Genomic DNA, 14,283 nt, shown 5'->3' on the forward strand with positions numbered 1-14,283 from the left:
CTAAAATATATAAAACATAAAAGTGATGCAAGTAAAGTTTATAGAGAGCACTGCATGTCTCTGTCTGATTTTTTCATTGTATTCATGGTAAAAAATCATAACAAGGATTAAAAAGCACCTGATGTACTCTCACTGGCCAATTCATTAGATACACCTGTTTAACTCCAAATATCTGATCGGCCAAATCACATGGCAGCAATGTAATATATTAAGCATGTAGATCTGTTAAACTTACCAGCTGAAGTTCAAACTGAGCATCACAATAAGGAAGAGAGGTGATTTAACTTTCTTTGAGCATGGCATGGTGGAGTTTTTCAGAAACTTCTAATCTACTGGGATTTTTCCCACACAGCCATCTGTACGTTTTACAGAGTAGGTCAAAAAGAGAAAGCATCCAGTGAGCAGCAGATCTCTGTGTGAAAAATGCCTTATTGATGCCAGAGCTCAGAGGACTGGTCAGACTACTTCAAAGAAGTCAACAGTAACTCAAATAACCACTGGATTCCACCCATGAAGGCAGGTTTGAAGACAAAAGGGGTTTTAACCCAGCAAGGTGTAACTATCGAAGTGACCAGTGAGTGCATATCAACCTATTACGCCTATTCATTTTTAAAATAAATACTCTGTCCTGGAAAGGTAAATACCTTTTCCTGTCACTCACCATGATCTCCATGGCAGACCACCGTGATGTCCCCCAGTACATGGCCATCCCCTGGTTGATCACATGTGTCATTGCTCTGACTATCTCTGCAAACATTAAAGAGCAGATATGTGCATCATCAATAACTGAACAGTGAATGGAGTCATGCTAGAAATTTGAGAGGTTGTCTCAACAGCTTAACTTGCATTATTTTCACATTATAGCATAGAAATTATATTACAGCAATACTAAATTCAGTTTTTTTCTCTCATCAGGTAATAACACAATTATGAGAAGACTTGCAGGTTCAAAGAAGATTCCAAGAGCTTTAAAACTTTGGTAAAACTGCAGGACAATGAAAAAGATAAGTGGATCCTTGAAGTGTCCAGCCTCTTCTTTTAAACCCATGTGTGAGCAGATATTGTTTGCTGGGGTCACACTACTTAATGAGGCCAAAGGCTGCAGGGTTAAAAGACTCAGCTGCCTGTGCCGTGGAGGAAACCACAGCAAAAATACTGAAGGGGCTGAAGTCAGCAGCAGCGGCCTTCAGTGGTTTGTGTATTTGTGCCTCAGGATGTGGCAGGAAAGTAGCGTTTTTTGGAAAAGTGGAAGAGTTAAATAGTTTTTAATAAAAACCCCTGCGAAGTACTTTCTCAAAGGATATCTAACGCATGAAGAGAAACAGCTATTATTCTGAATGTGTGTGCGTTAAATGCTACCCGCAAACTTTCTAATTACTAAAGAAACCAAAGGCAGTGTGATCAAGTAATTCATGAGATTATTTTCAGTCTGTAAAGGAATTAATAAACCATCTGCCACCTTAGTACAATGCTGCATGCAAAATGTGAAGCAGAAAGGCTGGATATGAGGGTGAGGAGATGAGAGCGCAGAGTGTGATTAAAAAAAGAGCGATTCCTTTTCATCAGTAGTTTTCTCTCTCTAGACCGAAATGTAGCTTTGTGAGAGACAGAGAGCAAGTGTGCATGTGGGTGAAGCAGGTGGGAGGGTAGAGGAATAACAGTACATCTGCTCCAAAGGGGATGGAGGGAGGAAGGGAGGGAGGGATTTGGAGGGATGTAAAGATAGAAGGAAAAAAAAATGCTGCGAACCATGTAGCAACCTCAGAGGCACACACAGTTAATAACAGTTTGCAAATACACGTATAATCCATCTCAATGCCGGGAGGGGAAAAAAAAAGATGACACCTTGATTCATTGAAACGTTCAAGTCTTAACATAAAGTTTCTTGCCACAAGGGCTCGATGAGTCATCAGCTCCAACAGCAGATGCCACACTGATCCTGTGCTCAGGTGAGATGTGCTGCAAACACCATTGACACCCCACTCACAAAAAAAAAAAAAAAACACACCGCAGTGTTTTCCCGGAGGGTGATGTGGGTGAAGCTGTGGGCAAAAACACGCAATGAAGAGCGCACACGTGAAAAAATGAATGTATGACATCAGTGTACAATTTAGATGCCGAGATTGCATTTGCACAAATATGCAGAAGCCAATTAGCCTAGCACGCAAAGAACAGAGGAAAAGGGATATAGAAACAGGCTCTGCGCAAAGCTAACAAAATCCAAGTAACGCATCTCAAAGCACTCTCATTAGTACAGAAACATATCAAACTTAAAAACTGCTTGGCTGCTAGCCAGAGTTAGTCAGCAACACACCCCAAGGTCTGGAACATTGGCCAGCTTCAGCCGGCAGGTATCACAGTGCAGCACAGAGGGTGTAAGAAAGCCTCCAACTCCCACTGATATCCATATTTGTCTGGGCAGGTATCTCTGAGGATGTCATTTCAGAGAGTTTCTTTATAGTGAGGCGTCTAACAGCGGGGACGTAGAACACAACTAAAAATATTGCTCATTTATGGAAATATGTCACATCACAGGAGATTGTCAGTGACAGATGAGACCCGTTTTAAGTTATACGACTGTGGAAAAAAAGCGTGGGGAAAGAAATAATAAAGATACGTTTAGTAATGCTGAGTAGGTGAGATCATTTTCCATGCTCTTCTTCTGTAATGAACAGGTGAGGAGAGAGAGGTGATGTCCTGGCACTTTGCATTGCTAGCTAAGGGGTTCATGTTCAGTGTGCTGTGGCGGTTTCATTTCATTTGCTAGAGAATAAAACTCGGCTGGAAGGACTGATATAAAATCATTTTACTGATGCCATGTCTTCTTCGCTCCTCTGTCTGTCTGCCTCTGCATTCTGTTCTTTATTCAATTGGTCTGGGGTATTTTCATATTCAGCTTATTGAATGGCTTCACTCCTCTCTCAAATCAAATGTGATTCTGAGTGACTGGGTACCAATGTTGCGGCTGGATTTGGGCGAGTTATTCTGCGAGCTACCCTTGTACCTATTCATTCAATGAATTGACTGTGGCACACACGCCCCTCCTTCGAGAACCTTCTTGTCATATTCAGCTGGAGAAAAACTCACATAGCGTCTCATCACTTTGACAGCTGCTCTAGTAAAGAGCAGTCAGAGAAAGGGGAGACAGAGTCTTCCGTGAAGGAAGAAGTTGTATATTTGCAGCATGCACTTGGTCTGTCCCTGCTGTTGGACTGGATACGAGCCAAAAAGAAAGAAAGAAAAAGACAAAAGAACAAGCAGGGAGATGACACGGGTGCAGAAAAGCATGACTCGATGGAAGAAGAAAAGCAATGATTATAACAAAGGCAGACTCTGCAGCCATGACATCACTTTTTTGGTCCCCACGGGGACGCAAGCTGTCTCACACAAAGTCGGAAGCAGTTAAAGTCACAAAAACAAATGCAAACGCAGATGGATGCAGATTCACCTGTTCAGTGGCATATTTGAAACTACAGTGCTGTTTTGCTGTTTGGTGTTTTTGCTGTTAACGCAGTTAAGGCTTTAGCAGCATGATGTTGGAGTGTCAGTCACGGAGAGATCTGCTAAACAGTCCCTTCAAGCACGAGGTTCATCCTCGCTCCCTCACTCTCAAGTTTTTAAGGATGACTGATACCCTAACAATGATTTAGAAGGGTAGCCATGCTCCTTTGTATTAAATTATGAAGCAAACAAGACCAATTTCTCACGCTGACTAATGGGCCAAATGTGCTGCAGAGGTGATAAAAGCCTGCCTGCTTTACATTTGTCAGGATATATTTTTCAGCTGACGTCTCTCTCTCTGTTCACTTCCTATCATCTTGTCAGACTCTCAATCAGATCACAGTTCTTGACATGAGCTGAAGAGACTTCATCTGCAGGGGGCAAAAGACTAAAAGGTTTGATAGAGAAGGCTGCGGGGTCTGCCTGCTAGTCACCAGCCACTGGTACCAGTGACAGCAAGGACCCTGGAACGATCGCTATGACAGACAGGCCTCCCACAGTCTGTTGGCTCCCACGGGTGGAAGCGAAGGGGGAAGGAGGAGGGGGGTAAAGAGGAAAGAATGGAAAATATTTCAGTGAGATCAGTGCGCCTCCATCCTTTCACTCAAATACTACCTGTGGTTTGAGAGTTTGTGTGGAAAGACAGAAAAGGGGCTCAAGTATCTGTGATGCCCACATGGCAAGGGAGAGATAATAGAGTAAGAAACTGGAAGTGTCTAAAAGAAATAAATGGTGGTAACATAAGGTAGATGTGTGGGAAAGGAAGCGCAAGAGCGTTAAAGAAAAATAGCACTCAGTAGGGCTTGTATCTAGTGAGACCAACCCAAAAATACACCAGCTTCCCCCATAGGGGCCGGATAATCCTGCTTCTGAAGAGCAGGGAGGGCTGGGAGCGGGTGCAGTTTGGAGACCCTGTGGAAGCTAGCGATCCCGCTGAGACAGAAGAGAAATAGAGGGAGACTGGTGGACTAAAATAGAGGGAAGAGAGACGAGGAAAGATTGTCATATTACTTGTAATATGTTCGGGGATATGTCAGAGGAAAAACACATAAACCTGACCGCAAAAACAAACCCCCCTTTTGGTCAAAGCCAAAGGCCGCCGGTCCAGTACGGGCAGCGGCTTCATCAGAATTTCTCACCCTCTCATGTTACAGAACAACATGTATTGTCGCTGGCTCAACTCCCCCCCAACAGCCCCATGAAGTCTGGGTTGGCAATCACTTACCCTCCATGGGGGTATTGGTGTCTGTCCGGTTGGCAAAGACCACATCCACATACTCGAGTTGCATCCTCTGGAGGGAGCCCTTTAAACCTAGAGTGAGAAGACATAAGCCAGGTTTAGAGAGAGAGGTTTGGGTTCTAATAAAAGAAGACAGTTAATAGGAACCATGAGTCCTGGGTGTCCTTCTTATAATGGTGAAATAAATGGGCATGTGCAAGGATACATAGAGTGTGACCTACATCTGCAGAAAAGAGAGATCATTTTTTATTTTCACTTTTTAGCCAACACCGCGACAGCGACATGCTTAGCTGGTAGGGGTGCCAGCTTCAAAAGAACAAGGGATATTCAAATGCATTCAAAAGTCACAGTTATGTCAGGTAAAAGGCAAAAACAATAATAATAAGGTGAAGTGGCTCCTGGGGGGTTTGAGCTCAACATGTTCGTAAACATGACAAAGTGACAGTTGGCCACATGTGACTCAGAGCCTTCCAGCTGCATCTGGCCTGCTGCAGCTTTGATCCAGCTCGAGGAGGCTTTGTGGCCATTTAAAGACAAAGGACACGGCTCAGTTTTCGTTTTTAGTTTTGTTAATTTGCTTTCGTCATGGCCGTCATCCTGACTTGCTGCAGCAGAAGTCAGCTCCAGTTGCAGTAATATAATAATTAGCTATGGTAGTACTCTGTATGTTCCAGTAAATATTGACAGTGTGAGCATGAGTGCTAAACAGATGATTGGAATAAGCCATAATTTATATCAATAATCTTAGTGGCACATTGTAGTGTCAAGATTCACATAGTTAAACCTTTGGATGTTTTTGTTGCCCTTTTGTTTTAATAAAATAAGAAAAGATGATGTTTGAAAGAAAATTTTTATAAATGAAAATGCTGATTCGTTATACTTCAGGGCTTAACAGGCTGGTAATTAAGAGATGTGGGTCCAAATGCAGGACACAGGTAGTCAGAAATAAGTCTAAGCAGAATCCAGAACCCAAAGAATGACAAAGTCCAACCAGAACCCAAAACAAGAAAAGATTAAAGATCCAAACAAAAGACATGAACACACAAACATGGAACTAACGCAGACTAGCTGACAGGCATTAAAAGGGGGACCTAACTCAAAAGATGAATTAGTATGGTGTCTACATGTAACACATGAATTATTTTAAACTATATCTTCTGGCACTTTGGTTCTAGCAGCCTACTGCAAAAATACATATTATGAATACACATTCCAATTCCTTTAGTTTAATCTAGAAAAAAATGCCAAAGATAACAGTTTCACAGACATAAAACTGTATTATGTATTAAACTGTACAGCAGATGAACAGTATCTGAAAGTCATGTCCGGTCAGAAATAGACTCAGTGGAAGAGTGGCTGCCAAGATGGGAAATGGGGAGAAAAGGCTATGATATATCTGAAAATCAGTAGCAACAGGTCTTATGGAGTAAATCCAGAGTGTATCCAAACTTTCTGTTCAAACCATCATCACTTTGTATGGAGGACATCAGGATAGAGGTGTAACAGTGAGTGTTTACAGGCATCTGTAAAACACGCTGGAAGCTCAGTCATGGTTTGGGAATTCATTTCACTTCATTTTGTAAAACTTACCAAAACTGACAGCACTGTGATTTTTATCCACAGTGCAATATCATCTGGCATCTGATTGGCAGTGGCTATATTTTCAGCGTGACAGTGAATGAAGATGCCAATGCTGTTCACTCACAAAGTTTGATAGCTTTACTTAGCACTTTACTCTGATTTCTAAAAATCAAACATGCATATAAAAGATGTATAGAACACATTGCTCACTTCACAGGAATAGCTGTAATCAATACATATTTTCTAATTTAATTACTGTCACAACTACTCAGCTGTAAGTTTTATGCACCTGCCACCATTTTCACTGCACAAACAGGAATCAGTTTTGATTCAAAATTGTAATTTATAAGGTTCAGAACTATTTTCAGAGTTAATCACTGTCAAACCAAGCTCGCAGGCACCTTCTCTTAGATAAAAAAAAAAAACACCTGTGCAATCCTTTCTTATTGTTACATAAATAAATGCTGCTGGCAGCTGGTGGAGGAACCAAACAATTCAAAGCCTAGAGCCTGATCAGAAAGACGAGGGATCAGAGGAAAGGTCGCACTCAGTATTTGTTAGAGGAGTAACACTGTATGCTGAGGAGAGGATAAGTGACGGCAACAAAGTATTGCGAGCAGATCGGCCTCCACTCACGCACACACACAGAAGACCAGATGAAAGAAGAAAAGCGCACACAAGAGACTGTCGCACAAGACGACAGGAGAGTAACAGGGAGTCGAGGCAAAAGACACTCTCGCGCTTTTGAGTAAGCGCGTGTGTGCGTGGCAGATTAGTACCACAGGCTTCATCATCACCCACTAATCCCAGCTGAGAGTTATACTCTCCCTCCTACCATCACAGTCACTTATTCCTTCTTCTGTCGTTTGCACTCCCACAATCCCAGAAACACCCATTACACGGATCCTAATCTGAGCCTGCACCGTCATCACGAGAGGTTTCTGCTGTCTCGTGGATTAGCAGGAGTTCACTGGCTGTGAAAGGAGTCTATTTTTGGATCGGGAAAAAAGATGTGGAACAACAAAGCTACTGTATTGGCATCTGGGATAGAAGAATGCCTTCAATTGTGTTTTCTGTGAAAGAGCCTTATAAAATGCTGAAGCTGTCTTTTTCCTGTGAGGATGACTCTAAAGAGACCTTGATTTTTCTTGCATCGTCACATTGATGCAAGAAAATGTTCTGCGGCTCTCTCTTTCGCTGATCATTAGGTTTTTACACCCTATCATATACACCCCTGAACATCACTTCAGTCCAGTCAAATGGCAGGCCTGCTGTGGCAGCCTGTAGTGAGGAAGATGATGGCAGCAGATGTTTCGCTCAGTCAGTTTATTAGACTTTGATGAAATGTTCCTCTCCACTTATGGCAGGGATGCTGCACCTTTCTCTTACAATTACATGGACAGCCAAATGGATTCATCTTTGCTAATACCGCTTATGCTTCCCCTCTCTGATGTTGGCTTTCACCCCATTTTCTCTTTTGTACTCTCTGTCCTTCTCTTCCAACCCTTTCTTAGCGCATTCCCCGTTTCTCGTTTGGGGGAGAGTTTCTGCAGCTGCAGTGAATGTTAATAATGTGGCAGAGAGCTGAGTCACTGCAGGAGGTGCATTGCGCTGTGAATCGGATGGCAAATTGTTTGGGAAGCGGGGTGGATCGAGCCAAGGGTATGAGAGCTAAAGTTTATTGTTATGAGTCTCATCAAGGCCCTAGCTCTTTTTAAAGGGGCTGACAGGGGAGACAGTCTGGACAGCACTATTAAATGATGCAACAGTTTCCTAGACAGACACCTGTGGAGGTATTACAAGAAGACGATACATCTGCGAGTGCCTAATGCACCACTGGTTAGTACGGCTTTCAAATTCAGCTGTGTTCATATCAAAAAGGCGAGAAGCGACGGAGGCTGGAACAAAGAGGGATGAAGAAAAGAGATAAAAGAGGGAGATTAGAGGAGTGCAGCGGGGCTCCGACTGGTGGGGTGATGTGAAGGACAAAGCAGAGGGAAGGAAATTGACTTGTTACCTTCAATGATGTGTTTTCTGTTGAGGCCTCTCTCTGTCTCCGCTCTGCAACAGGAGGGAAAGAAGTACATGTCAGGGGTGTCAGCGCATACTCTTCATTACTTCACAGCTCTCGCGAATTGAAGCAGCTCCAGAACAAACTTTGCAGTTTGTTTGCAGTGTCTGTCCTGATCACCTCTGATTTTTCTCATGGCTTCTCACTGAGCACAGAAGCAAATGCCTGATTTTTCTGTGCCTATTTAGGACTTGTTTAGACCAATAAGGCCAGCAGGTAAATTGCAATCAGCGCACAAAGTAATTTAGAGATAGCATGCAGAGTTTTTCCCTCGTTTGTCTGATTTCAGTCTATGATTTTCTTTGACTGCAGCACTACTCAGTATTATATTTATATAGCAGTACTTGTAGTTTATGCAACACTTATTCCATTTTCAACTTGAGACTGTATCATAACACTGTGTGATACAGTGTTATGACACTGCAGCCACCTATTGCTCTGCAAGTTTTGCAGTGAGTCGGGATAACATAAAGCTCCTTTCACGTGGATGTATCAGTATTTTAGAATTAGTACAATTCTGAAAGGAGACAATCTGCACTTTTGATGCATATGTACATGTTCCCTTAAGACAACTGTAGCATTTTTACATTTGCTTAAACTCAACTTTATATTCTTACTGTGTATTTTTACTTATTGTTTGGAATTTTTAAGGATCCATCCATCTTCCTCCACATATCTTATTCAGAGTAGCCGTTGGGCTTTTGCCTATCCCAGCTGTCATAGTTTGGTTGGCGAATTACTCCTTGGACAGGTCGCTAAGCTATTGCAGGGCTAACCCATAGAGACTGCCAGTTTAGAGTCACCAATGAAGCTAACATGCTTGTCTTTGGACTGTGAGAGGAAGCCAGAGTGCCTGGAGAGATCCCACGCACACATGGAGAGAAGATGCACACACTATACACAGAAGACCGTCTTGCTGTGAGTGCAGTGGCACTAACTACCACACCACCGTGCTGCCCCAGTTTAGGAATATAGATATTAAATGCGTCACTATGTTCAGCTGGTTGATAAATTGTCAGACATGCATTGCTAAGTGTGTAGTGTAGCCCACACATCATTTCTGGGAGTTGTTTTGCTAAAAACAGCTGCTGGTTCATTTGGAAATGACACTGGTAACAGTGGCGCTAACTGCTTTCCAATGACTTGTCTGTAGGCTCACTTGTGTTTACTCAGGCACTTAAAGATTTTCCCCACCCCTGCATTTTCCTTTTCCACTTTGTTCCTCTCGTCTGTTTCTGCTCCAGCGTGTTTGTTTTTGTTCAGATGCCCGCGACTTGCCTTACTTTCTCGCCTTGCTTCATTTCACACTTTCGTTTTCTTCCTCCCTGTTTCCTATGGTTTTTCCAGAGTGCTTATGGGATATAAACGCACTTCAAACACAATGCATGCCATCCTTCCTCCATGTTATTGTTACTTTTTGTGCAAAAGACTGAAGAAACGCCATAGAGAGGAAATATGAATCTTGCAAATATCCAGGCATCCTGGGGTGAACTGATGTTTGACAAGCGAGCTGTGAGACAGTCTCGTAGCTCACTCAGCTGGGGGTTAAGCAGTTGTTCTTTAAATCCATCTGTGTTGGAGAGATTTGAAATACCTTGACAGAATTCAGAGAGGATGAGTTTTAATTAAATTTACACAATTGAGGCTTGGCTCTAGTGTTCTTAGCCGTGTAAGAATAGTCAAACAGTACGTGGATGTACCCATGGCCAGAAGACTTTTAGATACAGATGGCTACTAATGCAGACTGAGAATATTTTAGCGTGACAGCAGAAGCAGCTATGACTTTGGGCAGTTTGGCAAGAAAGCTGAGGGTGGCTAGAAGAGTAAGGAAAAGGGGTTGAGACATGCTGTCATTTTGTCCTCCACATCTGTGTCCTTGCGCTCTGTGTCATCTGTGTCACGCTCGCTGCAGCTGGAGGCAACGTTTTAAAGAATAGGCTCGTGTATGTGAGATGGCCTGACTGTCTGAGAAAGAAAACCCACCTGCTGGACACATGGATAAATATGTATGAACACATACTTACTTTCCTCCCCAGTACAGCTTTGTGGTGATCACCAGACTGGATCTCCTGCAGGAAGACCGTCAGACGCATCAAAAGACCATTAAAAAAAGGTGTTCTCAAAAAGATGATATGTATATGACCATACCTGCATGTGAGCATGATGAAATCTGCCTATGTGTACAAATCAGTGCAATCAACTATATTTATGTCAGCTGCCTTCCATCCTACACTGCACTTCAAACATCGAGTAAGTCATAGAGTATAATGACCACAGGGTGACTCTTTTTTTCTTTGAATTCTAGCAAGACAGCTCCCTCACTATAACCCACCCGCCATGCTTGAATGATCAATAATTTAAACAGGTCCACAGCTGAGGTGAGGTCGGGCAGAGAGCTGGCGTGAGCAGTTAAAAGGGGTGACGCGCATAACTGGGTTTTCTCTCGGCAGTGCATGCAGCAGAGCGGAATATATGTTTTCTGTGGTGGAGCTACAGTTCACGCTCACCAGCATCTGTTTTGATTTGACATGAGCAAATTTGTCAAGTTTACACTTTCATTTAATGAATTGATTTATATAATATATCAAGTGAATTAATGTTGCTTGAAAATTTTCCACTTAACGTGGGAGGCATGGATGCATGTTCTCAACATTGAACTAACTAATGTCACCAATACACAAAGCTTGAAAACAGATAAACACAAACATTTTGTGCATTTTGTACACCAGAATTATTAGGCTGCTTCATGTGGTTCGCTAACCATGCCTACCTCCACTAAAAGCATGTTTGAAATCATTTACAACAAGGGTCCCAGGATAGAACTGAGGGGCTGCAATTCAACTGAAGGAATAAGGAAGAAAATAATAACAATTACTTTCTACCTAATCTTTTTGCACTATTTTGGTTTGCAACTATAGGTTCCTACAAAGTTAACAACACTTGCTCATCGGTATATTTTAGCAGATTTAGGTATTAAATGCTAAACCTCAAAACATGCTTATACTGGGATAATATCAGGACATTTACAGTAGCAGTAAGGATGCTTATGTTTTCATGTTTATCTATGAAAACATCTCGCTAATTACTAGCCAAGTGGTAGAACAAATCCTCCAGAAATGGAGAAGGTTTGCCTTCTTAGTAAAAATTGTTGCCCAGAGCTGCAGCCAACATGTGTCAAAAGATGAAACTTTTCCTCTTTGTGTCACTCTTTTATGCTGAGAGACTAGCTAGACAGTATTTGGCCGTCACTTCCATCCAAACTGTAGATGACTGCAGCTGTTAGTGACCAAGGCAATTACAGGGAGGTGGGACACAAGGGAAAAATTGGGGCCATTGACTGGTCCCTAGACCTGTGTGACTGGGGCTTTAGCAGTCATTTTCCCACCAGCTGCCATCAGCTTCCTTTTGCAACCAATTGGGGAATTCAAATTTTTCCCACATGACAGGTGGTTGCCAGATGGTTACTCACCAGTCTCAAGGCTTCTAGGCCTATGTGACTGGGGCCTTAGTCATTTAATCCTGCACTCTCAGCATAAAAGTCCAAAATGGCCAACAAGCTGTGTCTGCAAAACCTCAGTAGAAAGTCTACGGGAAAACGAAGCTCTGCCAGGACCTCTGTAACGCTGCCGCTGACTTTATGGTCTCGGTTGCATCAAGTTTATTCTCTAAATTTTGGCACTCATTAGCTACCAGCTTGTGACTGACAAATCGGTAGCTGATGAGCGTGGAATTTCGCAGTAAAATCTGGATTCAAAATGACAAGTGATGGTGAAATGACTCATCTTGAAGCTATAGTCCATGAGGATGCATGGGGACTGCTTTAGGTGCCAACAGTTTTGTTTAATTCTTTTATATTTCAAAAAGTAAGTGCTCCATATGCAAGGACAGTTTCCCACGTGGAGGGACCTTTGTGATAAACTGAAGTGCCAGCTGTGAATCAGGTGTTATCACCCATGTCAGTGCCTGTTAACTCTGATGCTCTTGAATGGTTGAAAATCCCTGGAACGAAGCTCCGAAATCTTGTGGAAAACCCTTTCACAAGAGCGAATGCTCATATAGCAGCAATTTAAAGCCTGTGAATTTTAAATGGCATGTGCTTAATATACACACACCTGTTTGTGAGATGTTTGCGTTTTGGCATGCTGTATGTTCAGCGATACAGTGCATATGCAATCAAAAACACATTCTTGGATTCTTTTCGCTTTGTTGAGACACAACACTTTACCTCCAGCACTTTTTCTTGATGATGTTTCCCAGGATTATCTCTGCTCTGTAAAGAAAAACACAAGAGATAATATGATTAGATCCCAGACTTCCAGTTCTCTTGCAGCATTGTAAGTGTGTTATCTGCCACAAATCTGCACCATGAATGCCTGATTAAAAATCAGAAGGAGCCCAAGATAATGGGTAAATGCCTCCTGTACTGTGCGCCTGAATTTCACCAGCGACCTTTAAAATGAATATTCATCCCCGTAAAACTCCACTGTGCTCCGCATTATTCACACAGACGATGCCCAGGCGAGGTAAATTGAGCTGTGAACATAATGCGGAGCCTCCAGTGTTGAATAAGATTATGTAAATCACTTTAGAGTCACAGCTACCTTTCATTTTTGGCTTCCTCAGGTGCATTATTCCTGGTCAGGGCCTAAACCTTGTTAACATCTTTTGTCCTGTGGAAGAAAAAAGCTAACAGGACCAAAAGTAGTAGTGTGATTACAAATGGGAGACATCACTCACTTCCCCCCGGAGTAGACCTCGGCTGTGTCGAAGAGGTTGACCCCGCTCTCGTAGGCGATAGTCATCAGCTGCTCTGCCACCTGACACAGGCAAGAAAAGTTTCCTCATGAAGCTCAGTGTGGCATAAGGCACTTCTATAAATAATAACCAAATTACACTTTAAAAAGGCGGGAAATTCCCTGAAGAAAGGAGTGTACGTCTGTTTACTGTTGAAATGCACATCCTCCAGGAAACTGTACAGTCTGCTTGTTGATTAAAGCTGTTTACTGCGCAGTGTATTTCCCACACTTTTTGACCTACTTCTTGCTCTTTATTCAGAGGATGATGTTTGAAAGGCCAGTTTAGTCGTGAGGACCTCCTCTGCCTGTACCAAGCTCTTATTTTGTTTTGTTTGTGCCTCTCTTAGCCCTTGTGTTTTATAAGCAATGATAAGATGTCCCCACTTCAGTATTTTCTCCCATCTAAGGCCAGAGCAGGACACTGGGAGAGGTCTTTTGCTTATCCTGTGAGAGAAATAGGATCTGATTACTTGGCTTTGGTAGAGCCACGAGGGACTTACTGTAGCAGCTTGCCGTGATATTGGGAAATTGATACCAGAATGATAACTGTGGTCTCACACCCACACCATTTTATATCCAGTTACACTAAATTACTCCCATTGGGGCCACAAATTGTTTTTTGTAAATGGTTTTACTTGTTGCATTTGGGTCTAGCTGAGTCTAAAATAGAGCATGAATAATACTGCATATTTAAGGAGTAAATAAACAATGTAGCCGAAGCTACTCTGATGCTACTGATTTAACTACTCTAAATACCCCAAATATCTTTTTCTGTATTCTTTAAAAAGGAAAATGCTGCAGATTGGGAACGGATATAATGTTTAATAGAAAAATGATCAAGTTATATGTCTAATCTGAGAAAAGGAGGTGTGTCAGCTGATTGATGGATCTGACATGAAGTCTTACCTCGTCAGAGATCTGACCTCCAAATGTTACCCATGTTCCTGTGGGGGGAAAGTCATCGTAAAATATTTGTAACAAACAACAACATAGACGACCTTTTGCATGTAAAAGTCACTCATAGTGTCTTCTAATTAATAATTTGACATTTTTGGCATGGAGACATGACAAAATGCTTTCTGCCCTAAGGCCGT

At 42.3% G+C, this 14,283-nt stretch overlaps 1 protein-coding gene across 3 annotated transcripts in view; it reads right to left on the minus strand.

Annotated features, from left to right (window-relative positions):
* kcnab1b (potassium voltage-gated channel subfamily A regulatory beta subunit 1b) overlaps window positions 1–14,283 on the minus strand; it is a 44,012-nt gene that overhangs the window by 3,918 nt on the left and 25,811 nt on the right. For all 3 annotated transcript variants that reach the window (XM_080907113.1, XM_080907115.1, XM_080907114.1), the window contains exons 4-10: window positions 14,096–14,133; window positions 13,131–13,210; window positions 12,619–12,663; window positions 10,418–10,462; window positions 8,340–8,383; window positions 4,727–4,813; window positions 662–747 (exon numbers count right to left, since the gene is read on the minus strand). In XM_080907113.1, coding sequence (XP_080763239.1) covers window positions 662–747; window positions 4,727–4,813; window positions 8,340–8,383; window positions 10,418–10,462; window positions 12,619–12,663; window positions 13,131–13,210; window positions 14,096–14,133 — 425 coding nt within the window. The remainder of the gene's footprint in view (window positions 1–661; window positions 748–4,726; window positions 4,814–8,339; window positions 8,384–10,417; window positions 10,463–12,618; window positions 12,664–13,130; window positions 13,211–14,095; window positions 14,134–14,283) is intronic.

Source organism: Rhamphochromis sp. 'chilingali', assembly GCF_963969265.1.
Source record: "Rhamphochromis sp. 'chilingali' genome assembly, chromosome: 16".
In the NCBI taxonomy this organism is placed as follows: domain Eukaryota; kingdom Metazoa; phylum Chordata; class Actinopteri; order Cichliformes; family Cichlidae; genus Rhamphochromis; species Rhamphochromis sp. 'chilingali'.